Raw genomic sequence first — 27,108 nt, 5'->3', positions numbered from 1 at the left:
AGAGGGGGTCTTTGGTTATGGCAAAGGAAAAAAAAAGAATATCAGCATCTGCAATTATCAAAAGAAGCCATACACAGGCGTATATTGAACTTATACTTGCTTGTGTCAGTAATAAGATGGTGGCAAATGGCTGGCTCCATACCACCCAGCATGTTTTGAGGTTTAGAAGCAATTTAAGCTCAGGTCTCTTGGGCTCCAGGCCTACACTCTCACCATTACACCACACTGGTTCCTACTTGCAGCGTTTCATTTCTTGCTGCCTAAACCACCACATAAGGTTCCTAGAAAGGTGTGAACGTGCTGGGGACTCACCTTGCTCATGGGTCTCCCTCCGAGCCACAGAAGAGCAATTTTCTGCTGTTGCCACACTGTCAGAATCAGAAGTATGCTTGTCCTGAGAGGATCTCTGAGTAAAGGAAGAAAAAGAAAGATTCCAGTATTTTACTGATTCTCTTTTTCCTACAATCTCTTTTCCAGCTTCAGTTGCTTTTAACCTTTAATTGAACCAAGAGTGTTATAGAAGAACCAATATCCAAACAAGCCCCCTTCATAGCTCTGTGTGCTCTTTGCTTCCAAAAAGAATGTTGGCTCAGATGCTGGGCCATCTCGTACTTAAATGCTAAAATATGTTATCCAGCATTTGAGCAGAGCTTAGGAAAGTTCCTTTTTTGTACGACAATGCCCATTATCCCTCAGACAATGGGTAGGTTTACAGTTGTAAACCACTTAGACACTGTTAGTTCAGTATGAATCGGTATATAAATGAAGCTATTTTTTGTTTATGCTTGGTGCAGGATGTTGGAGTATTAGCATCAATGCTTGTTTTGTAGATCTATGTTTCTTTCCTTGAGAAGGGAATTGTCTTCTATGCAGGAACACTGATGTATATCTCTATGGTCATTTGGTCTGTGTGCTTGTAAAGAGGTCACTTCCCATACCCTTTCCTTTCTGGGGGGTCAGTAAAGTTTATTACCCTTTGTTCTCCTCTTTCTCTCTCACCAAGCATGGAAGCAGAAACCAGGTTGTGCTACTAAAGATGTTGTTTCTTCTTATTTACACACATGAGGGACTCTTCTACCAAGTATAGTTTTCTCTACTGACTAGTTATTTTTGTAGAAAATGTAGATGTAGCAATAAAGTAAGTTTCTTTTTACCTACCAATTTATCCTGTTTATTATACCAGAAGCTCAGATCTTGTTGTTTTTACCAAATACCTGTGGAGTACATGTTTGTTTTTGTTGCTGCTGTTGCTAAACTGTCAAATAACCATACCATAATTTATCTAACACAGGACTCCAGGAGTTGAAGTCCAAAAAGTAACATTTCTAAACTCTGATTCCATGGATGAATCTCCCTCCCCCCCCCCCCCAAAAAAAAAAAAAACCCACACTATGTTGGAGGATCATGGTGTGTCTACTTGCCCCTTTTTCATTATGGAATTTCATATACTCTTAGCCCAATGTAATTCTGGTTCTGGTATCAGAATCCTTTGGCCAAATCCCTAACAGCAGAACTAATAATGATCAAACTAGACATGACTTCAGTGTGCACATTTCCCCCTTTAAGTAAATAGCAGCAGTAGTTGAGCATCAGGAACATATGATACAGATAAGACAAAAGTGTTTTAACCCTTTCTTCCCTGCTACAATCCTAAAGAAAATCCCCACCCACCACCACCATCTGCTATTTGTATCAGGATTTGGGCTTTCTTCCTAACAGATAGCAGATTTTTGGGGACTATGCTGCAGGGGGTGAGAGATTATACCTAGTTTGTCTCTGAGGACTTTTCCACATGGGGACCTATGTGCATCCATCCCAAAAGTGGTGGCAACCCAGAATAGCAAGCCCAAGAGCACAACAAGGGGTTAAAAGCACATTACTTAGGGTCAGATTTGAATTTGGATTTCAAAAGGAGACAAACAAATCCTCATTGCCAGTGCAGAAATATCTTTCCTGCACATGCTCCAAACTGTCATTTCCACAGGCGCCTCCCCCCCACATGCCCCAGGGAGGAAGGGGGAACCAGGGGGATCCTCTTTGCCCCAAAAGCCCCAGAAACTGTTTCAGATGAAGACAGAATTAGGTTTCCCTTTTGCAAACTCCATAAAACCACAAAGACACACACACCCAAGAGAGAGAGAGAGAGAGAAAGGAGGGGGGTGGGTCCATAAGCCTGTATGATTCCATAGAGGGCTGATTCTCCCCGATGCCCTCCTTTTCCAGGGCATGTCCTCCATTTCTCCCTCCTGTCCAGGAGGACTTCCAAATCGTCCTCTCTCTGCCTTCTCCCAGGAGCTGTGCTCTTAATTAGAGGCTGTAAAGAGGAGAAAAAGTAGCTGGGCGAGGCTAAAGAGGGGAGTGTGTGTGTGTCTATCCCTTTAAGAAAAGAGCATTTTCCCTCTTTGGCACAGCAAAGCACCCTGGGAAACGAATGCATCCGGAGGCTTGCATTTCCAGACGGCTGGCATTATGTGAAGGGAGTGAATTTGCAAGCAAAATGGACATGCAAATATGGTAGTTTTGCAAATTTGCTCATTTCTTGATTCACCTCACATTCTCCCTGGATTCTGTCTGGATTGCATGCAGCGTCATGTGATAAGAAGCTCTGAAATTGTTCCTAATACTCTGGATGACCCTGCATTGGAACCACTTTAATCTTCCAATTTTTCTAGTGTGATAAAGTCATAAGAGTATGTAAACGAAATACACTACCTTGTCATGGTCCATCTTGCATGTAAGCAATGGAGATGTGGGAACTTCGGTTCCACTTTGTCCACTTCCAATGGGACTGCTGAGTTCCTTTATCACCTGTGGGAGGACAATGCTGAGTGCCAAGACAATGATAACATTGAAACATCCCTCTGCTATAACCAGGCTCACTTTATCTCAAATCATATTTCCCAAGGCACATTACATCCCTCTCTTGTTAAGTACCTGCTTTCCTTTAACATTTAGCAACTGAAGAGCTAGATCTGCCTCCTGGATCTGTCTCCCCTAGTGACCCAACCTTCCAAATTATAGTAAAGGCTCTGGTGAAATGTTTGCCCATACTTCCTCTCATCAGGAAAAGAAGAGAAGATGTTCTCAATTTGGAATGGATGAAGTTAATCCACACCAACATTCTCTTTTTCTCTCCCTCTCTGGATGTATCCACATTGGAGAAATAAAGTAGTTTGACATCACTTTAACTGCCATGACTCTATCTTTCAGCATCTCGAGATGTGTCGTTTGGTGAGGCACCAGAGCTGTCTAACAGACCAGGCTGAATCTCCACTGAACTAGATCCTAGGATTCCACAGGATGGAGCCATGACAGTTAAAGTAATGTCAAACCTCTGTATTTTTGTAATGTGGCAGATCTCCCTCTCTTTCTCTCTCAGTTTCTCCCCCTCTCCCTCTCTCTCCCTGTTTTTTTTTTAATAAATGGTTCCCAGAAGTTCCAGAGTATATATCCTCCATAACTGTGAAATCCTCCACTCCAACTTTATGGAGCCTGCTCACTTATGGCAAGGTCAATTTGCACAATAAATAAACCTTCTTAGATTGCTGTATGATGAATAAAAGCAATGTCTGAGAATACAGAAATCAACTATTCCTGTCCTATATAAGGTGAATTTTGTCCTAATTTACCTCAGCCAGCACAAGAAGAAGTGAGAAAAATCACAAAGGCCCATTAGTATCTCACCAGTTCACTGGCTGGATGTCTATACTTTTTGCTCCTCTTCTCTTTAGTTTCTGTAACATTTCAGTGGAGGATGCTGACACAAGCTTTGTTTTAAAGGAGATTCCGGTCAAGACCAGAAGTATGGGACAATAGCCTCTCCTTAATTTCTTCAGCACACTCATTTCCTACCCTGTCACGTTCACAACTAGGTTACTGTCAGGCCTTATAACAAGTTAACATGAATTAATGTTCTCTGCCCAGGTGTATTATTTCAGGGGAGGTGAGTTCTCAGAGACATGGTTGGGTTTAGCCAAAACACCACTGTGTCAATTGGAAGGGTACCAACTTTGTATTTAACTTTCTGAGGAAAGGAGTTCAGCTGGATCCCAGGCCAAAGGTGTGGGAGTGCTTAGAATCAGTGATATATGTATGAATGATATATGCATGATATATGCAAGAGCTGAAAACTCCGAAAACACCTAAGAACAGAGACATTTACGGTAAATGCAAATGTTCTCAACAGTACTAAAGTCAAAGAATGATTGTTCTGCCAAGAGCGAAAATAAACTAAACTACAAAATACATGAAATGAAACTTCTTCAGTCCCTGTGCTCCAAAGTCTAATAAATGTTACCTACATTGCACATATCATTATGTTTCATCCAGCTCAGTCACTTAAACATCATCAAGCGTGAAACAGCTACTTTTTTTGAACTAGCTCAGCCAGAATGTCAACCTTAAACCTGGGAAGTTGTGGACAGAAAAGCCATATTGCCACAATGCTCTCATTTGTGTCGCAAAGCTGAGCAGGATAAGACCCATAAAACTCCTTCCACAGAACTCCTGTTAACATCTCCCTCTCATTATCCATGCCCCCTCAACTGCTTATCTTATCTGTTAAGAGGGCTGACCTGTGAATGATGTCTCTGTCATTTTGGCTTTGGTTTTCACTGTTAGAGTATCAGAGGAAGACCATGGAGATCCATCCTCAACCCCCCCCCCCATCTATGAGGTGACTGTGCTTACCACACAGGGTTACTGTGAAGATAAAATGGGAGAGAGAAAACCCTCTATACCACTACATGGAAAAAGAGTGGGAAATAAATGGAATGAATGGATAGATAAAAAAGATATGCTGAAATGGGATTGTGTTCGTGTGTGTGTGTGTGTGTGTGTGTGTTGTACCTTCAAGTCGTTTCTAACTTATGGAAACCCTAAAGTGACCCTGTTGTGGGGTCTTCTTGGCAAAATTTGTTCAAAGGAGGTTTGCCATTGCCTTCCCCTGAGGCTTAGAGAGTGTGATTTGCCCAAGGTCACCCAGAGGGTTTCATGGCTGAGCTAGGAACCAAACCTTGGTCTCCAGAGCTGTAGTCCAATGCTCAAACCACAGTGGTTAAATTCATGTCTTGTTTTTCTCCTAAGACATTCAAGATAGTGTATGGAATTACCTACCTCCCCATGCTGTCATCTTCCCAACAATCATATCAACTAGATTAGACTGGGGGTAACACCAGCATGGCATTGTAGTTTGAGTGATGGAGTATGACTCTGGAGAGCAAGGTTTGATTCCCCACTTGGGCATTAAACCCATTCACTGACCTTGGGCAAGTCACACACTCTCAGTCTCAGGAAAAGACAGTGGCAAACCTCCTCTGAACAAATCTTGCCAAGAAAAGCCATGATAGGGCCGCCTTAAGGTTGCTGTAAGTTGGAAAATACTTGAAGACACACACCACCACCACCACCAACAACAACAACCACCCAGTCCTATTTTGACACAAGTGTAACCACTGCACTAGACTGGTAATGAGGAGCCTACATCGTCCTTAACCCTATTCGCAACACAAGGAAGTGCCAAATTCACTGCTCCCACAAGAGAAAGAAGACAGATCTCACATTCCAGAGAGACAACCCCCCCCCCCCAGCACTTTGTATTTGGGATGCTCCACATTGTCACCCCCCAAAAATGTGTGGAAAGAAAGAGAAACAGAGAGAAATATAGAGAAGTCAGACATCAAACCTGTAAAAATAAATGGCACTTATAAACCCCTGTTTCTAGAACAGGTGGGGGGAACTAATCAGAGTTGGGTGGGGTAGAGAAAGGAGACAAATGCTATTAAGTGATGCATTATAGTTCCACCTCTCCCAGCCACCACTGAATGGGTGACTTAATCTTATAGGGCTTCCTACTGATCTTGTGCTACTTTAGAACAAAAGCAGGAAAATGTAGGGGTGGGTGGGTAAGCAAACAGTTCCTCTCCCTGCCCCATCACTGTACAATTTCAGACTAGCAGGAGTGGCAAATGGTATAGATCTGCCCTACTGGCTGGCTTCCCCCTCTTCCCCCTCACAGCTGGTGCTTCAGTTCGGCAGACACAGATAAGAAAGTCCCCTCCCTAGAAAAGAGATAACAGTGTTTTCTTTCCCCGCCTTGCCCCCCACAGGACCTGGCTGCTCTTGCCCACCTCAGAGAGTGATCATAGCCAGAAAACCTGGTCATAAAAGGAATATTGAGGGTGTTTTAAAGCAAGAGATTGGAGGTGAAGGTGGGATGAGCTGCATAGAAAGTGGAGTTGGAAAGAAGGGGTTATGCTCTCCTGGACACAGATTGAAGTTCTTTTTGAGAGGCTGCAACTCCCAGAATGTCTCAGTCAGTGTGGCCCAAAAGAGAGCTGGGGTGGAGGGAGGGAGAACTACTTTTCCTCAAGTTGTGCTCCCATGAGAGGTGCTCAGAGATGTACCTTTAGCCACTCCTCAGCCTGTTCTTTGCTCTGCACAGCCAGCACCAAGGCCTCTGCTCCTGGCAAGGAAAAGCGTAGCTCATGCTTCTTACGGCGTCCATCCTTTGGCACGTAGACAACATTGCAGACACCCAGGGGGACCTCGAGGTGTGGCTGCCGGTGCTTGGAGCTTTTGTAACACTAATGTTGGAAAGAAAGAGAGAGTTCATCATTCATTCAGCCAAATTAATTCAGCACATCCTCACCAACCTCCGGGTCTTCTCAGGCTGGTTAGAACAAGCAGAACAATACTGGGATTTTGAAGGTGGTGGCAAAAGCTGACATAGAATCAAATGCATAGCCATAAAACTATCCCAAAATGTTGGGACAGGGAACAACAAGAACAAAACAACAACAGATGATCTCTATTTCCCCCAACTCCAAATCATTGTTCTAGCACTTTCTACCCACCCAAAATGAGGTGCCAAGTGTCTGCCACTGGGATTCCATGGGTCTGGGGGAATATGAAGCAGGAAATTATGTTCTCTCTTATGAGCCCTGGCCACTTTCCCCTTTCCAAATAAACTCTGGGGAATTAATAGAAACTGGAGAATTGTGACTGAATTTTTAACAATGTTTGCTGTGGGGGTGGGGTGGGAGTGAATAACAACAAGGACACACAATTGGCAGGAAAAGGCCACAACTTTATTGAATAAGCAAGCGAGAGGATTGGCCTGAAAAGCAAAAAGTCCGGATCTGTCATCCACCAGCCCATGTTGGTCAATAAACTGCATTGTGCCTGGTCACAGCTAGGCTTTGGGATAACAGAGGGGTAACCGACTTAACGTGTGTTGCCACAATGGGTGCTGGTAATGAGCATATGAGCATCTCCACCCTTGTCACTGGGAAATGCTGAATCGACGTTGGCCCTGCACTGGCAACATCGCTACTCCCTCGGCACCCCTGGGTCCCTGATGGACTCCTGATACAGTGCTCCGCAGCACAAGAAACCACACTTATCAGATCCGAGACCTATGCTACTGCTACAGAAAGCAACTGCCACTGCCAAAAAACAAAGAGAAAAACAAAAGGAGAAGCAAGTACTGGGAACATGGCCTCAACCGCCACACAAAGACCAGAGGAAACTCTGTAGTGCAAACTCGCCCATGCCGACGCTGCCCCTGCTGCAGCCTAACTGCTGCTGACAGAGGTCGACGATTGCTTTGGAGAGTCAGCCACATGCTGTCTCTTCCAGAGCCGAATCAAAATGGCACCAATAACCAGCAGCGCATGGCCCTATAAAGGCCGCTTGGCCAATCAGCAGTCAGGAAGCCAGTGGGATGCCCCCCCCCCCAGCCTCCCAGCCAATCACGGGGCTCACAGCCCCCGACACCAGCCAATAGCAGCCACTTCCGCTCCCAGTGGATCCTGGGAGTTGTAGTCCAACTGAATAGGAAGTGGCCCGGCCACCCAATTGCGCGGCACTTCCGCTCCCAGGGCACCTGGGAGTTGGAGTCTGGCCCCAGCTGTAGTGCTGGCCTGCCTGCCAGTACACAGGGTCCAGTATACCTGCTCCACCACGGAGGACCGCCAGCCAGGGCTGCCCCTCTCCCGCCCACAGTAACTGGGTTGGCCCGGTAAGTCAGCTGGCCTCATTTGCTTCAACTTAATTTTTTTTACAGACATCTGTCAAAGGGCCACTTTTGGGGCAGAAAACTTTCAGCTTCTTAGCCAGTGAGAAGCTATATTAGCCAGTTTTCCCCCTAAAAGTCCCCCCTGTTCCCCACCCCGCAGTAGCCAACTCAGATAGCATCACTCCCCAGAAGAATGGACCTTCTCCAGTCATGTTCCTGTATACACAAGAAATTGTTTCTAAGACATCTATGGCTCATTAGTAGGATCTTTTCCCTCCCTAGAACATTTTTAGTGCTCTCTCTCTCTCTCTCTCTCTCAAACACACACACACCACTGACTCACCAAGAGTTTGTTGTCCTTGATGACCGTCAGCTGCTTGGCCCATTGCCCGAAGCGCTTCTTACGCAACAGGAAAGCACAAATCCTGCAGTCTTTCACCAGGTTCATGGAAGCTTCCTCTGATGGCCACTGGTGTGTTAACCTCTGGCCTTTCCCATCCTCCTCATCCTCATCGTAAGACTCATAGGAGCTACTCATTGCATCAGAGTCATTGTCTGCAAAGAAAGAGGTAAATGGTGGTCGCCCAGGATGCTGCTGCCAATTAAGGCTGGCCTAGGACTTTGTGTGTGGAACAGCCAGTGAGAACCCATCCCTCAAAGGCAGAAAATTTATTTTGGCCCATGAGGTAGAAATTCAACAGGTACTTCTCCCTTTACATACAGTAAAAGCACACTAATAGCAAATTAAATAACTAACAGGCCTGAATCCTACTGGCTAGTCTCAACTAGAGTAGACCTACTGAATCAACTGCTGAATAATAATAATAATAATCTCACTGACTCAATGGTGTACTTCAGTTAGAACTAACAATAGGACTTAGGCCATAATTTGCTGCTGTTTCAGGACATTCAAAGGACACAGTTCTCTTGACTAGTACAATTATACCAGTGGAAGAGGTCATGTTGGCATAGATGCTATGGTGGCTGAAGTAAAATAGCTACAACAGTGGGAAGGTGGCAGTGGAAACCATCTCCTCTGAGCGAAAAAGCTGCCTTGCCAACTTCTGAGCAGCTCAGGAGTAAGGAGGTGGTCTTTCTCTTCTGACCAAGGCCCAGTACAAACCGCCCCCAAAGAGCAGACTGGTGGCGGCCTGTTTACCTGTGGAGGGACACCGCAGCAGCCAACCCGCCAGGTGTCCCTCCGTCCCAAAGAGAACCTGGAAAAACCGGGTTCTTTTTAGGATGGCGCACACACATGGTGCATTCGTGACATAAGCGACATGCAGCAACATCTATATGCTGCACATCGCTTACATCATCATGATGCATACTCCCATGTGGACCAGACGCCACCATGATACTGCCGCATGACATGCTAGGCCTTGGGAGCATGTGGTTACTGTGCGTTTCTGAACCTTAGTATTGGCGGCTCCACACCGCTTTGGGCCTGTCTCTCCCGGGCCCAAGAGAGCTTTTGCCACATACACACACACCTGTTGCTGCTGCTGCTGCTGCTGCTGCAGAAGCAGCAGCTATACACTAATTGAAAAAGTGCCTTAGACTGGCATAGCAGATTTTTATACCATTATAAGTGACCAGCAGGATTCTCGCCCAAATTTGCTTCCTAAGGCAATCGCTATTTCACTCTGCCTAATGATAGAGCTTGCCAACATCACAGGAGGAAGCTATTTTGTACAAAATTAGACCATCCACAGCAGTATTTCATGGTGCATCTATACTGTAGAAATAATGCACTTCGACACCACTTTAAGGCTGTAGCTCCATCCTATGTAATCTTGAGATTTGTAGTTTTACAAGGTCTTTAGCCTGCTCTGCCAAAAAGTGCTGGTGCTTTGCAAAACTACAAATTCCAGGATTCTCTAGGATGGGGCAATGACAATTAATGTGGTGTCAAACTGAATTATTCTACAGTGTGGATGTATCATCAGTATCATTTAGAGTGAGTGGCAGTGGACCTCCTGAGTTTCTAGAAGAAATCATTTTAGTTCTATCTCAAAACAGCTGCATGACAAACACCACTAATGTATACTTTATATATGGAAGAATCCAGTAACCTGCTTAAAGGATTGCTTCTACAAGCTGTTCTTTTGTGTTTAAAGTTAGTGGGGCCCACTGGGCATTTTATAGAAGAAGTAATTGTCTGCATTTCTTTTCTTTTGTTGCAAGTTCACCTATGGCTTGCAGGCTAGGTTCCAAAACCTGCGTGCAATGGCTTCTGTACTGGTGTTTTATGGGTCTTACCAGTTCAGATATGTTCTACCTGGAACTTGCCAGGTTGGAACATGGAAAGATAGGAGATTCAGAACCATGTCTGCAAGGAGTTTATCTATGGCAGCCGTCTCCAACTTGATGCTCTACAGATTTGTTGGACTGCAACAACCAGCATCCCCAGTCAGTATGGCTAGTGAAGAAGCCTTCTCTGTGGAGAAGTAATTTCAGGTATGCATTCTGCCTCAGCTGAAGCCAGATTTTTCTAAAACAAATAGACACATTCTTGCTATCATGTCTCACTGTCTCAATGTCCCATAGTTTGCTTTTTCTTATAAGCTCTGCTTTGACTTTACAAAGTGTTGGACTTTTCACTGGGATTTCCCAGTTACAGTCTGGTTTAATAAACAAACAACACTGCAGTTCAGACTAGAGTAAATATACCATTTCAGATTATTTCTATAATTTTCAAAGTTCAAGCTAGCTATAACCATTTTCTAAATTTACCCACAAATTAAGAAAGTCTCCAGTTGGAGTATTTTTACATGGATGTAGGAAAAGGCTGGGTTATTGTGGTGTCTCTCAAAAGAAACAACAGAGATTTTTGCAAGGTGTAGCCCGATTGCAAATAACATGAGATATAAGTTTTGGCCAATGCTCTTAAGCGTAGGCAATTCAAATATTGGCTCTATTGGCCACATACAACTCCTTAGTTGATCTTGTTTTAGGCTTAACATTTAAGGGACAGGCTCTTCTATGCTACAAGATTGTGCAGGCAATATTTGATGAACAAAAATGTTGGGAATTGTATCTGGAAAAGCCTGCACATTAGCAACTGCTGTCTCTATATACGCAGAGTCGTTCAGGGTGGTCAGGGAGCTAACTCAGCTCCCTCCCACCCTGAACCAGATCCTTGAACCTTCTAAGGCCTGCTGTGACCAATTTAACAACTTCTTCGCGGATAAAACCTCTCGGATAAGCGAAGGTCTTAACGCCGGCATTAGGGCAGAACCTATAGTAGAGGCATCCAGAGCCTCCGTGGACTCCATTAAACTGGATCAGTTTGAGCCGGTTAGTACCGAGGATGTGGACAAGATCCTTCAAAGCGTTCGGAAGACAACCTGCTCCCTCGATCCCTGTCCCTCATGGCTAGCGGCTAAGGGGGGACCGGTGGTAACTTCGATGTTACACCAGATTATTAATACATCTCTGAGGGATGGGCAATTTCCATCCAGCTCGAAACTGGCCACTATAAAACCGCTGTTAAAAAAGCCCTCCCTCGATCCCCTGATACATAGTAATTATCGGGCAGTCTCACTGCTGCCATTCTTGGGGAAGGTGATCGAGAAGGCGGTTGCAATCCAGCTTCAATCGATCTTGGATGAAACGGATTATCTGGACCCATTTCAAACTGGCTTTCGGGCGGGTTACGGGGTTGAGACGGCCATGGTCGCCTTGGTCGATGATCTCCGTCTGGGCATCGACAGGGGAAGCGTGTCCCTGTTGGTGCTCTTGGACATCTCAGCGGCTTTCGATACCATAGACCATGGTATCCTTCTGGAGCGCCTGGCAGAGGTGGGAATCGGGGGCACTGCGCTCCAGTGGTTCTGGTCCTACCTCTCCGGGAGGTTCCAGATGGTGCAGCTGGGAGACCCTCAAGGAGCCATTCTGTCTCCCATGCTTTTTAACATTTACATGAAACCGCTGGGAGAGATCATCCGGAGACATGGGGTGTGGGGTTATCAGTACGCTGATGACACCCAAATAGTCTTCTCTATGTCTCCGACTGATGCAGTGACCGAGGATGGCATCTCTCCTCTTGTGGCCTGCCTGGAGTCAGTAACGGGCTGGATGAGGGAAAACCGACTCAGTCTGAATCCAGAGAAAACGGAGGTACTCGTGATAGGTTCTCCTGGCCCGGGAATGGCGGTGGTTCCACCTGTCCTGAACGGGATCACGCTTCCTGTGAAGGACTCCGTGCGCAGTCTGGGGGTGCTCCTGGATTCGTTGCTCCACCTTACATCTCAGGTGGATGCGACGGTCAGGAGCACCTGTTATCAGCTTCAGCTCATCCGCCAGCTGCGCCCATACCTGGGCCAGAGGGACCTTGAAACGGTAGTACATGCTCTGGTAACCTCTCGGTTGGATTTCTGCAATGCGCTCTACATGGGGCAACCTTTGTACCATACCCGGAAGCTACAAATGGTACAGAACATGGCAGCCAGACTGGTCACTGGTACATCCAGAGCCAGTCATATTACACCTGTACTTAAAGATCTGCACTGGCTGCCTATTCGCTTCTGGGCGCAATACAAGGTGTTGGTTATAACCTATAAAGCCCTACATGGCTTGGGCCCAGGATACCTAGAGGACCGCCTCTCCCCATACAATCTGCCCCGCACCCTCAGAACATCTGGGCAGCAACTACTGAGGGTCCCAGGGGCTAGGTTAGCCTCCACATCGAGGAGGTCGTTTACCATCATCGCCCCGACCCTCTGGAACACGCTGCCCATAGAGCTCTGCTCGGCCACCTCCCTGGCCCAGTTCAGGAAGGAATTAAAGACCTTCCTGTTCCAGTTAGCATTCCCGGACACAAGTTCCAGTTAGTCTCCCCCCCCCCCCCCCCTCTGACAGCAGTGGCAAGCTGGCCAGAATGGGTTTTTAATGTGGGTTTTAATTGTATTTTTATTGAATTTGTAATTGTTGATATGTTGTGCACTGCCCTGATTGTAAGAAGGGCGTTATAAAAATAAAAATTTTATTATTTATTATTTATTATGTTGCTCAATCCTACCATTAGCTAACAAAGAACTTTCTTGTCTGTTACAGCATGTGAAGATGAGGATTCAACATTCCTCATTTTCTATTCTCTGTGAAAAACACAAACCGCACCACAGTGCAACAGGCATATGATAGTCTAGGACTTTCAGATATCCTTTGACTGTATGCATTCTTGGGGCCAATAGTTCAGTATTTAACAGTCAGAGGATTCCATTCCTCCTGTGGTTTCACAACATGCATTTTTGCAGCGCTACTTACAAGAGTTCTTCTGTTCTCCATTTATTCTGGTGACAGGGTAGTTGCTATCTGCATCCTCATAATATCCATCCTCTATTGAGTTGGGGGGACTGGAGCTATCTGTTGAAAAAGCAGATGGGATATGCTCAGACCCCTGCCCCACATCAGGTCACTCAGTATGTGGATGATTTTCCCTGTGGCACAAAATCTGAGGCCGGAGGGGGAATATTTCAGTAGAAAGAGGTATTGAAATCAACTTTCTTGCCAGGCCAGGCACAAAGAATTACACAATGAAGTGCTGCTGACTGGTAATGAAGTAAAAAAAGGAAACAAGCAGCTGGGATGGCACAGCTCAAAAGAAGGTAAACCCGCAAAGTATTCTCTAGCATTTGAAAAAGTTATCTCTTAAGAGTACAACTCCCACTCGTGATCCTGGCTAGGATCAGTGGAGATTTCAGAAGTTGTAATCCCCTCAAGTAATGATTCCAAGCTCTGGCCCTCTTCCAGTCAATCTCCCCACCAGTTCTTAAATGGTTAGCAGATACCACAGCCCTCAGAAAAAGGGATAACATAGAGATTGCTGTCTGGCACATTTCATTATTTCTCCCTGCAAAAAAGCTGGCTGTTTCTCGACACCTTTCCTGATACTACCCTCCAGGTCACAGTCATTATTAGAAAGCACATACTGGCACAGGGCTTACAACAAGCATTGCACTCCAGCCCCTTTGTTTTGCTTCTTTAACACATTCTATCAGAACTCAAACCATATGATGGGCTGACCCTCCTGGACCTGAGTCAAAACCTATCTCTCTCCTGTGTTCCCCACAGTCTCTCCTTCATATCATCTTCTGGACTTTACTGAGGGAAGTCTGTTGCCACCATATCACCCCCCTCCCCGTTCCTGATACTGCCCATGGCATAAATACCAGGAGAAACACTTAGTTCACTGAGAAATCTTATAGGTTTTTCCTTATGTGTTGGTCTATTTAAAGTTGTTTCTGAGGGTCACCAGGTCTCAGGATTTATGCCTGTAAAAATAAACCAGAGCAGGTGTCTCCACCTTTGCTTAATCTTGCAGTCAAATTTGGGGGTGGGGGGGAATTGTTAAGACGCTTTGCATTTCTGCCACTCAGGGTTTACTGGTATGTATCCAGGCAAGCCTGAGTAAACAACTACTTGTGACATCTGAAAAGACTGGGAGAGCACAAAGAAGCAGGAAAAGGAGTGTGACAGCCCCCCTCCCCCCAATACAAGCACCATTTCCTTCCAGGGGCCTATAAATTATAGGGCTGTTCACTTGTCAGACACCTGGGAGGAACCTTTGTTTTCCTAAGCTGATATGGGAGTGCCAAGGGGGAAAAAGCAGTTTCGAGACTCAGACTGCTGTCTGTTTTTCTCACTCTCCAAGTCCCAATTAGACTTACTGTGGGAGGTAATGTATTCTGGGGCTTTGCCTGGGCCCAGTGGCAGTGCCTCCTCATAATAATCTTCAGGAGGAGGAGTGGTAGGCAATGGTGGAGGTGGCTCCCCCGAAACCTGTAGGAAAAGCAAAATGAGGGAACTAGCATGAATGGCAAATCAGGAAGTCCCACGCTCTTGCTATTTGCCCCAGCACATAACTCTCAAGTAGGTATGTTCATGTAGAGCAACTTGATCCACCTGATTCTAACCATGTCTGTGTATGAATAAAGATCAACTGCAGTTAGGGTTGCCAGTGAAAACTGGAGAGGACTCCTGGACCATTAATAGTTGTCTAGAAGGAGGAATGTCAGCAGATGTGGCTTGCCATGCAACTAGGTAACAAGCAGGACTTGCTGAAATTCCCTCTTTTGCACAACCACTACAGGTACTGGAGCAATCTACAGTTTTCACTCTGACAACCCTAATTGCAAGGTCAATGTGAACTGGACAATTTTCATGGCCAGTTTGTGGTGCCTGCCTTGCAATTCATAAGATTAAGATATTGACACAGCTGCTATATGAAGCTGCAGTGTGGGTCCTCTCAGATATGGTAGTATTGGACTCAGTACAACATAGATTTGTAACAAGAGTTCAGGGAATTCCAAATCTTTCCCCAAGGCAGTTGTACATATAGAGTCTCCATGCTGCTGAGTTAAAACTTTGGCCTAGAAAGCAGCCATTCAATATTGGCTCAAAATAATTTTTCAGCCAGTTTCCCCTTCAGATTTCATGGCATATGAAGAAATGAACCCAGAATCATGGGCTACAAAATTCTGTCATCTTGTATCTAATTTGAGATTCTCAGTGAGCTATTTGGTTGGAAAAAGTTATAATGTTGCCCAAACAGAAGTTCAGCAGACACTGACCTTTGGGAAAATGCTGCACTAGTGTTTAACTATAGCCCTGTTATATTATATCTTTGAAAATTGCCCCTTTATTTAGTTTTTACTTGCCCATGTGTCCTTAAGATCCTTTTAACTAAGCGCAGACTGAATATGTCATATCTAATGGAAATCAAAATGTGATATGATGGCAGACCCAACACAGATAGACAACCCTCATATGCCTATAGAAAGATGGAAGACTTATGTCTTTTTCCCCTGAATGACCTTTGTATTTAGGTTTAAGAACTCAGTACCTTGACTCACTTATTGTTCATAGTAGAGATGCTATCCCATCACAGAAAAAACAATGTTTTTATTAGCAGGAACTGACTATTAAGTGTTCCAAGCATGTCAAGTTAGCCCTTGATAGAGAGAGGAACAAGATATAAGAAGATATAATCTCAGACCTATTTTGCATGTTTTTATTATCAATTCAATTATTTTATCTTAATTATGTTTTAATATGGTATTGGCTTGGTTTCATGGCTGCATGCAAAAGCCTGGATGGCCAAAGCAGAATAAATTTGAAGCATGTTTTAGTCACATGGCCATTCCAGGGCTGTTGTGGGGGTTTTTTTGGGAGGAGAACATTGTCCTCACTATTGTCAATTTTGATAGATCCAGATGGGCCTTAAAGGATCAGCTGGTCACATGGGGAAATAACTAAATGAGGTTTCCTGCACATACTGTCTTTATTATTAGCACTGCTCTTTCCAAGATGGTCTGAGAAAGAGTTCTGTCCAAAAGTCTGGCGAGCCTGTTAAAAAGCTCAGTTATGGAGAACTGGGGAATTAACAGGACTTACACTTTTAGCCAACTGACTCCTTGAAAGCTCCAAGCTGATGCCTTCTTTGGCATCTCCATCATCCTCTTGCATGTCCTGAAGATTGCTCAAGTCACAGTCTGGGAAGAAGGTTAGAAACCAGGCACTGAACAATGTGGTAGTGTTGAAATCCGAACATGCATTTTCCCTCTTGCATCACACAGCCTTCCATCTTTCCTTCTTAATGCTACACGTAGGGCTCCCTTCTAAGAATTGCAAATCCAAATGCTTGTGCCTAGAAGAGCACAGGGCACTGGATTTGCTCAATCCTTTACAACTCAACAACTTGGAGAGTGCAGAAAGGGGGGAGATGTGAGGGGAAGGGGAATAGAAAGTGAGGGGCAGCACTCCTGTTTCAGAACTCAGAAATAATGAGGTACAAATAATTGGTAATTTGTAATTAATTCATTTTTACAATAACAAATGTAGATCTAAATCACATGACAATGGTAACTTAACAAGGAATAACTTCACCCCGTTTGCAGCATAACTGTAAGTTTCTAACACTGCTTTTATGGTTATGGGGCTGTGGCATCACGAAATGATTGAGGAGGAACAGTACTTGGTTCAAGATCTGGTTTGTGCTATGCTTTGTACTAGTAGCAATAGCAAACAAGTACATTTCTATACCTCTTATTAGTGCATTAAGCACTCCCTAAGTGGTTTACAATGTATAAGGTAATTGCCCCCAACAAGCTGGGTACTCATTTTAGTGACCTCGGAAGGATGTCAGGCTGAGTTGACCCTGAGCCCCTGGCTGGTACTGAAGTCACAGCCTTGTGATTTATGAATGAGTGGCTGCAGTACAGGCATTTCACCACTATGCTACTTAAGTGATCAGAAGAAGAGGACATATTGGATGGCAGGCCAATGGTTTAAATCATCCTGATGTGTTTTTTAAAAAAGTAATCCAAAATAATTTACCTTAATTCTTAATAACTGTGGCCTGTTACAGACAGCCAAAATAAAGCTGCTTTGAGTCACAGTGGAGGTATGGTGTTTCAATGATGCATGCGTCCTAAGAGTCCAGAAGCCACGCAAAAGCCACTTAGGGCTGGAGCGTGGCTTTGGTGCGACTTCTGGACTCTTAGGACGCATGCATCATTGAAACACCATACCTCCACTGTGACTCAAAGCAGCTTTATTTTGGCTGTCTGTAACAGGCCTGTAACTACTTTTAAATGTAATTTCCTAGTTTTGGCTTAATATAAGAATGGAAACATTCTGAAATCAGCTTACATGAGTTCAAAGATGATCATATATCAAGATGCTCCCTGTATCTAGATATTTAGGATACTTATAATTTAGGGATATTATGCTTGGTGCAGTCTCTACAATAACACTCAAATACACCGAGTAAATACACAGTGGAAATAGGAGCTTCAAAGGGCTGATAATCATTTAGGACTAAAGTTGGAGACGAAAGGGTTAATCCCCCCACTGCAATTTTACACCAAGGAGCTGCCATTTGATTTTTTTAAAAATGCACATATTAAATGCAATGACATATCTCATACCCACTTCTAGCTGAGCCTTCAACCTCAGTAAGCAAAAAAGGGAACTACTGCAGAGGATGTAAACAGGTTTAGGAATTATTGGATATTGGTAAGGGTGTCTAAATCCCTACTGAACATTTTTGTAAAAAAAAAAAAAGTGTGGTGATTTTTTTGATCAGGCGACATAGTTCAAAAGGGGTAGAATTCAGAGATACAGAGACTGTACAGGGGTGGAGTGGGGTGTGGCATCCGCACAACACATACCCCAACTCTGCCTCCATGCCAGCGTGATGCTGCATGTTCCACCACATGGCGAGTGGCATCATGGTGCTCCTTTGGTGCTGCGTCCATATGCAACACCAAAAGAGTGTCAAAAAGCCGCAGCGCCAGCAGCTATTGCACTCTTTCCATGGCGCAAAATGGAATCGCTTTTCGCGGCTCCTTTTTGAGGCATGAAAAGGCCAGATTGGGGGCACGGCCCTGATCTGGAGAAGAAAGAGGCGGGGGCAGTCTGTTCAGCCGCACATTCGTGCTAGTCCAGAATATCAGTATCCAAAGGGATCTTGTAGTATTTTTGAGACTGTTTGAGCAATAGAAGTTGTTGCATAAGCTTTTGTAGACTTGGTGAATCTGAGGAATCTGCTACAACTTCTTTTGCTTAGTTAGTCTCAAAAGTGCAACAAGATCCATAGTACAAAAGATTGTACACACCAAGATATACATTCATTCATTTAATCTTTTTTTCTTTGACAGTAAAATTTATTGCCCGCCTTTCTTCTAATGAGCTCAGGGCAGCATACAAGTTTCCTTTCTTCCCCTCTTTATCCCTACAACAACCCTGAAAGTTATGGCAAGTATGGCAGGTCACTCTAAGTCATCCATTGAACATGATTCAATGGGGACCAGAACCCAGATCTCACAACTCCCAATCCACTACAACACAGACTAGGGGTATGAGGAAAGCTACCCAAGCTAGCTGACAACAAATCAGAATGAAGTAGAGCAAAAAACCCCAACTATTAGTATAACAATTAGAAAACTAACAGCAATTCTATTAAAAGACATAAAGCAAAAACAGTTTAAAACACATTTGTTGTTGTGTACCACTAAGTCATTTTTGATTTATGTTGATCTTAAGGTAAACCTATAGTAAGACGAATGAGTGAGTTCTGACTTAAACCCAGAGCTGAAGAACCGAAGAACCAAGGAATTGTGCTTTAAACATAGCTAAAGGACCAAACAAGATGGTTCCATGCAGAGCATTGATGTGACAAAGGTATTTGGCAACCGAGGCGAGGAAAGTCTGAAAACTTGGAAGCTGAAGCGGGGTGCCGTCCAGGTGTGATGAACCATGACCGGGAAGAACCTTACCTCCTGAGTCGCCATGATGAGGAACTGACAGGACAATGGAGAACTTTGAACAGAACGAGTTGCTTTGAACATGGACTGATCTGAACAACCTGTGTGTCCTCCCAAAAGAGGAAGTTGAGTAATGGGCTGCAATATTGCAAGACTTCAGCAGCCAAGAGCCAGAGAGAAGAAGAAGTATAAAGACCCTGGACTTTCATCTCCATTTTGTTGGCATCTACCGCGGCAACGGTGTCATCCCCAGCCTTCGAGAACAACTGATCAATGTTCGGCGGAAGGAAAGTGTGTGTGAGTATTGTATGAATGTGTGAGTGAAAGAACTCTTGATAATCAATGGTTGTATTACTTTGTGATTCAATAAATGTTACATGCATGGTGTTTAAAACCAAATTTGGTATCTTAATGTCTGTGTCAGCCCTACTGTGAATAAGTTCATGGAGAGGAAGATTCTCATTACACGCTCTCAGGATAAACAGGTTGCCCTTACAATCTTGGGCATAACACTATCATTGGGTTTTCTTGGCAAGTTTTTTCAGAGGGGATTTGCCATTGCCATCCTCTGAGGCTGAGAGACTGTGACTTGGGTTTCTGTGCTTAAGTGAGGAATTGAACCCTGATAAACAGTGTCCTAAAAGCACAGCATACACCATTAAAAGCCACTTCTGCACCATAAGTTAAGAGCCAAAGACCTGCCTAAGTCAAAAGGTTTTTGCCTTCCAGGGGAAAGAGAACAGAGAGGGGACCAAATGAGCCTCTCATGGGAAGGAATTCTGCACCTGGAAGCAGCCATTGGGAAGGCTTTCTCTTGTGTCCTCACCAAATGGGGCAGACACTTATTTTGAGCAAACAGGAATATCTGAATTCAAGAATAGACATCACTGAGTATTAGTAGTGGGATACAATGGCTCACCAGCTTCATTTTTAAAAATTATTTTGCCCTGTGGGGATTACTTAGGAGGACAGATGGAAAGAAACAGCAGAGTCTGTAACACAAACTCCAATGTGTTACAGACTGATCGTTATTATAATTTTAAAAACAAATACTGTGTTAATGGTTACTGGTCATCAGCAATTAGTTCACTGTGATTAACATGGCACTTTCAATTTTACTGTAATTTTTACAAAAAGCAACAAAAATGATCAACCCCCCAATGTAATGTTTTTGCAATAATGAACATTGTTCACTGTACAAAAATTACAATACTAACTTTGTTTTCATCAAATGTTTACAAGTAACAATTCTGACACTGCAAGAAAAAAGGACAATGCTGCATACTGTAAATTTGTTGTGCAGGCCTTCAATTTGTAATCAGCTAACTCTAGCAGATGAAGGTCAGATAAAACCAAACAGCAAGAAGTCTCTCAGCAAGAGATACATAAACAGGTTGGAGAGGGTGAAAATACATACCAAAGCCTTCAAAGAGTGACTCCACAAAGCTAGTGCCATTATGCAGTGTTTCTGTATTCATATACATGTCGTTCACATCTTTCCCTGCAACACAGAAAAACATGTCAACAACAGGGATCATCAGATCAAAAAAATAAATAAAAATACTCTAGACCAATGCCTTTCAAATTTTTCACTTCCGGAAATTCTTGCTATATCAATATATCTGGAATTGACCCTCTCACGTGGTATAAAGGATTCTGGGAAGTGTTCTATAACTCAATCAACTTGTGGCATTGTGCTGGCCAAGCCTTCTGGGCCTCACCATTGCTCTGAACAAAGAGCCCAACAACACACTCAGTGTCCTTTCAAAGCTGTATGTTTTTGGGAGGTCATCAGTAGCAATGAGATAACCATTTCTCAGGAAATCCCAGCTCAACATTAGGAACAAAATGGAAACCTGCTATCACCCTGGGCAGCCCAAGACCTTTTGGGGGCAAGGCATCACCTCCTTGCAATTGAACCTTAGTTCAGTACTGGCAAAGGGATAACTTCCTCTGGTGTATTTGAAGGCAGCAGGCCAACCTGGAAGATATGGGCCTTGTCTGTACAGGCCAAAAGCCCCCCCCCCCATTCTGGCATTGTCCTGTTTGGACAATACACAGCCCAAACCCTGGTTCTGATATGGGGAGTCCAGACAATGTCCAGCACTTCCTGCACTTAAACCAGGGCGATAACAAGGTTACAATGGAGTAAAAAACTTACCTCTTGCTCCAGATCGGGAAGATCCAGAGCCCTCTGACCCCATGCTGTGGTAGCTGTTTACACAGTCATCCCACTGAATTGTCTGGTGTGTCTGCTGCTGCCATGGGTCACACATTCTCAGGTCAGAATCTGACTGTCACTGGCTACCTCATTCTGACTTCAGAAACAAGTGACCCATGGCAGTGGTAGCCCAGCAGGAAGGGAGACCAAGGTAAAGGGGGGGGGATGGGGCAGTTGGAGAGTCAGGATATTCCCAGTCTGCCCTGGGCCTCCTATGTTATTCTTCTGCTAACAATGTGTTGGAGGATGCTAGTGCTTATGTAAGGTCATTTCACTTTATTGTTGCCTCTCAAACCTATGCCTCCCTATCTGCTTACTTGGCCTAAAAGTAGGAGTGGTCCTGGTTATCACTTCTTTTTTTTATGGATGAAGCCTGATCAGCTTCCAAAGAACCTAATTTGAATTGAAGGAGAAGCAGTGTCAATTCGAATCCAAGGCAATTCATGTGATGAATTATTACACATGAAGAATGAAATTGTGGCGATTCCTGAGTCAAAGCAGAGTGAGTGCACATTAAATTATCACACCGGTACATACCATGAGGATTCAACAATTCGAATTGGGACCCTTGCACATGCTCAGTGGGGCTCTGAATGGATCGTGAACCTTTGCACTTCCAGGGTGAAGAAGAGGGCCACTTCCTGGTTCCAGTTTCACGTGAATGCTAGCCTCAAGTGAATGATGGCTTCACGTTTCTTCCTCCCTTCTATTTTCCCATCTCTGGCAGCCAAATCCAAATGGGTCCTCCATGTCAGAGCCCACATCTATTTCAGCTACATCTACATCTATCCTCCTGTCATTCTCCTCATCTATTTCAGCTACATCTACATCTATCCTCCGTGTCAGAGCCCCCATCTATTTATTATTATTACAGTGGAGCCTCGGGTTACGAAAATAATTCGTTCCGCGGCCGCTTTCGTAACCCGAACGGCTTTCGCAAGCCGAATCCCCATAGCCGCTAATGGGGAAAAGCCGCGATTTGGTGTAAAATCGCGGCAAAAAGCACCAAAAGTTTTTTCGGGACCCGAAAAAACGTTCGTAACCCGGAACAATTATTTCCAATTGGATTTTTTCGGGTCCCGAAAAATTCGTAACCCGGGTATTTCGTATCCCGAGGTTCCACTGTATTATTATTATTATTATTATTATTATTATTATTATTGAATAATAATAATAATAATAATAATTATTATTATTATTATTATTTATTAATAAATTCTTTCACTGCAAAATAATCAGTGTAGAAGCTGCAGGTTTACTTGGAAGTAAATCCTTTGGATCTGAAGGAGAGCCATTTTGGAGGAGTGCAGAAATGATCCAGTTTCCCTTATTCTCCATGCTCCCTAAAATACCACTTCCCTGAATCCAATCCACTCTCCTTCCCTTTGTAACAGTTGCCTTCTCTTAGGTTGCATCCGCACTGGGGTTTGACTCTACTTTAACTGTCCTGGCTCAGTGCTATGAAATTCTGGGAACCGTAGTGTCGTGAGACATTGAGCCTTCTCTGCCAGAGAGCTCTGGTGCCTCAGCAAAGTAATAACATTATTATTATTGTGAAGTCAAAGGCTTTCATGGCCGGCATCCATAGTTTTTTGTGGTTTTTTCGGGCTATGCGGCCATGTTCTAGAAGATTTTCGTCAGGAAGAAAATCTTCTAGAACATGGCCACATAGCCCGAAAAACTCACAAAAAACTATTATTATTATTATTATTATTATTATTAAAACATTTTTTGTTTTTTATTATAATAATTATAATTATTCTCCATGCTCTCCTTCCCTTTGTAACAGTTACCTTCTCTTAGGTGCATCTGCACTGAGGAAATAATCCAGTTTGACTCCACTTTAACTATCCTGGCTATGGAATTCTGGGAATTGGAGTTTGTTGTGGGGTCTTTGGCTCAAGGCTATGGAATTGTGGAAGTTGGAGTTTGTTGCTCCCCCCCAGTCTCTGATGGACCCCTCTGCTGTTCCCATCTCTCCCCCAGCCTCTTGTTTCATTCCCTTCATCCCTGTCATCTACATCTAAGTCTACCCTTCCGAGCACCAGAAGCAAATGGGGCAAAATTTCAGCACAGCATCATGGGAAATGTGGGACCTTGGAGGTTTGGGGGGGCGTACTGGGATGGAACAAAGTTGTATTCCACACCAGACCAATTCAGAGTAAAATCAAAGTGAGCTTAGGAGCAATGTTTTTGAATTCGCTTGTTACCTAATTCCCCAAAATGAGGAGTCACTCCGGATTCACTGTGGATGCGCCCGGAATGACCCCCCCCCCATAGAAAGCAATCACGTGAGATAATACATCATGTTATGTGAATTCACATCGTTGGACCTGCAGTGGCTTCAGATCAGAGCTACAAAAACCTCCATGTGATAAGGCTCTCAGACTGCTATCACACTGCAGAACTGATGCACTTTGACATTACTTTAATGGTCATGGCTCCATCTTATGGACTTCTGGGATATGTAATGTGTTGTAACACCAGAGTTCTCTGAGAGAGAAGGCTAAATATCTCACAAAACTACAAATTCTAGAAATCCACAGAATTAAGCATAGCAATTATAGCAGTGTCAAACTTCATTTATTCTGCAGTATAGATATAGCCTGGGTCGTTTCAAGTAGCATGCAAGTACTCTGTGTGTTACAGGAGATGAGGGAATACAAGCCATTTGCTATTTTCATGGAAATCCTCTCTCTCAGCAAAATTAGCCAACAGGAAAGCTACTGGGAACACATTTCCACAGGAAACACAGAGCACTTCCTATCCAGCTACAACATGATCAAATATCACCAGTTACCACGTCTGGGGATTCAATTGCTGCAGCACTTTGCTCATCTATCTCTCAAACAGAGACAAACATACACACCCCGTCGCATTTAACAGTTGGACTTGCTTCATCTCTCAGGGATGCTGGTGGAGAATTAAGCATTTTCCCTTAAAAGGAAAGGTGCAGCAGCCATCTTAGATAGCTCAATGTGGAGAAGCTGTCAAAAGCTTGCCATTTCACTTGCCATGTGCAGGGAGCTATCACAAATATTGAGAAGGAGCATGCATAGCCACAAGGTTCCAATAAATCAAAGACCAGAAAAGTTTGCTCTTGCCAGCTATTGGTTTTTTAAAAATGTTTTTTATTTTAGTTCATATTTTAAATATATACAATCCATAACATTTTCCTTAGAGACAGATAGATATATTCTTACATTCTCAGGGCTCCCCTTCCCTGGAGCCATTACCATTGTTGTATTTCATTTCATCTCATGGAGGTAATTTTCCATCTTCTTTTCTTAATGTTTTTTCAATAAATTTTCTCCATAACCCATCAAAATCATTTCTTTTCCATAGTCCTTTCCTTACTTTCAATTTGCATATTAATTTGTCATTAATTGCTAATTTCCATACTTCTTTATACCAGTCCTCCAGTTCTACCTTTATTTTTGTTTTCCAAAGTCTTACAATGATTAATCTCGCTGCTGTAAGTAGGTTTGTTACCAATTCCTTTTCCTCTTTTTTCCATTCTTCAACATCTACTACCCTGGCCCAATTTAGGAAGGATCTCAAAACCTTCCTATTCCAACAGGCATTCCCCGAATAAATATCCTGTGGGCCTCCCTCCTCTTCCGTGGCCAAGAGGTTGGGCTATGGGGTCTTTTTGTTTGTTGCCTGGTTTTAACTATGTAATTTGTAATCTGTGTATTTCTGTAATACATTTTAATCTGTTGTAAGCCGCCCTGATCGTAGGAAGGGCGGCATATAAATAAAAATTTTATTTATTATTATTATTATTATTATTATTATTATTATTATATAACGATAACAAAACTATATTTGGTTTTCTATCTATTTTTATATTCATAATATTTTCCATTTCTAAAATCACTTTTTCCCAAAATTTTTGTACATATTTACATTGCCACCACATATGCATATATGACCCTATTTCTTGACAACCTCTTCAACAGTTTCTTTAGTTGTTCTTATTATATTATATAATCTTACTGGTATCAAGTACCATATCCAAATCAACCAGCTATTGTTTAATGCTTGTTTATCTTTGTTCCTTGATTGAGGGACTCCACTGGTGTGGAACCTTCCACCAGAGGGAGTCACCTACCTCCACAAGGAGCAGCCATGTACCCTTTGTTGTTGTGTGTCTTCAAGTCATTTCCAACTTATGGTGAACCTATCCTGGGGTTTTCTTGGCAAGATTTGTTCAGAAGAGATTTGCTATTGCCTTTCCCTGAGGATGAGAGTATGCGACTTGCTCAAGGTCACCCAGTGGGTTTCATGGCCAAGCTGGGAATGGAACCCCAGTCTCCAAAGTCCTAGTCCAACACTCAAACCACCACATCATGCCTTATGAATAATGATGGCATGACACTGTAGACATGAAGTGGGAGCTGCAGGACCTGCTAGAGGACAAAAGGTGCAAAGGATAAAGAGGAGGAAGACAAGAGAGAGTGGAAAGAGAAGAATCTGTTATCTTTTTGAAAGCACAGTAGCTTTCTTTTTCTTTCTTACTGGAAGGAGGCAAAATGATAGGTCGTATGAAACTGACAGGCCCAAGCACTGAGCACTAATGCTCAGTTCACACTAGAGACAGTGTGAGCCCTGAGAAAATGAACACCCACAAGACTGGAAGGTGGAGCCTTGAAGCACGGAAGTCAAATTGGACTAGGATTGTAGCAGTTCCAGATCCTCCTGCATAAGGGAAAATCCACCTATGCTCGAGCCCCATAGGAAATAATGGGACATGTGCATGTGGTGTGCATGCAACATTGTTATTCTCCCCGCGCGGCTTCTGCGTAAGCTGGAAGCTGCATAAAATGCATTCGCGCATGGCGCAGGCACACTGTATTTGTTAATGGTTTTTGAAACAACATTGTTACATTTGCTATTTTAATCATTAAATGGCAACAGGATTGCTTTTTTAGTAATGGTTAACACTTCTTATTAATCTAATTAATTTTGAATCACAGAATCATAGGATTTATCACATGGGGACAGGCATTTTTATCCCATCCAGAAAGTACAATTTAACGTGATTGCCTGAAAGGCTTTCTCACCATATCATGCTTATCCCACAAATGCCTTGTCAGCCAAGTGGAATTGTATTACCATTATCTTCCAATAATACAAAATTAGAGGAAATGAGGGGACAATTCCACTTCATTCAGGGCACATTCACAGGATCAGCACGATTTAATGAGAAAGACTTTTCTGTGATCACGTTCAATTGCACTTTCTGGATGGAACAATGTCCTGATCAGGGTGATTTTGTGTGAAACTCCTTCCTTGATAAGCACAGAACATAGATGGGACAATAATGTCCCATCCTCCATGTGATAACATCCATACAGTCCTAGGGGATTATCACATGGAGGCACTTACGTTGCAGAACTGTTTCAGAAGCATGAAGGTGGCATCATCTGTCATGCTTCTAAAACGTAATTGTGGCTTCCCGTTTTCCTTCCTTCGATGAAGTGTTTGCAGAGAAGCCATTTTTTGAATAATGGAAGATCCTGTTATTCAAAAAATGTCTTCTCCTGGCTTCTCCATGAATGCTTCGTAGATGGAAGGAAAGCGGGAAGCCTTAATTA

At 43.5% G+C, this 27,108-nt stretch overlaps 1 protein-coding gene across 2 annotated transcripts in view; it reads right to left on the bottom strand.

Annotated features, from left to right (window-relative positions):
• LOC149284487 (actin filament-associated protein 1-like 1) overlaps positions 1–27,108 on the bottom strand; it is a 102,533-nt gene that overhangs the window by 16,367 nt on the left and 59,058 nt on the right. Inside the window, exons 3-10 of one of the 2 annotated variants that reach the window (XM_089496680.1) lie at positions 20,705–20,788; positions 16,415–16,512; positions 14,689–14,800; positions 13,286–13,384; positions 8,361–8,572; positions 6,405–6,584; positions 2,713–2,808; positions 313–406 (exon numbers count right to left, since the gene is read on the bottom strand). In XM_089496680.1, the coding sequence (XP_089352806.1) occupies positions 313–406; positions 2,713–2,808; positions 6,405–6,584; positions 8,361–8,572; positions 13,286–13,384; positions 14,689–14,800; positions 16,415–16,512; positions 20,705–20,788 (975 nt within the window). The remainder of the gene's footprint in view (positions 1–312; positions 407–2,712; positions 2,809–6,404; positions 6,585–8,360; positions 8,573–13,285; positions 13,385–14,688; positions 14,801–16,414; positions 16,513–20,704; positions 20,789–27,108) is intronic. The other variant, XM_089496681.1, reaches the window with a different exon arrangement.

This window comes from Sceloporus occidentalis, unplaced genomic scaffold (genome assembly GCF_023333645.1).
Source record: "Sceloporus occidentalis isolate IW3139 unplaced genomic scaffold, rSceOcc1.0.p SCAF_92, whole genome shotgun sequence".
NCBI lineage: Eukaryota > Metazoa > Chordata > Lepidosauria > Squamata > Phrynosomatidae > Sceloporus > Sceloporus occidentalis.
This window is presented reverse-complemented; position numbering and strand designations above follow the sequence as displayed.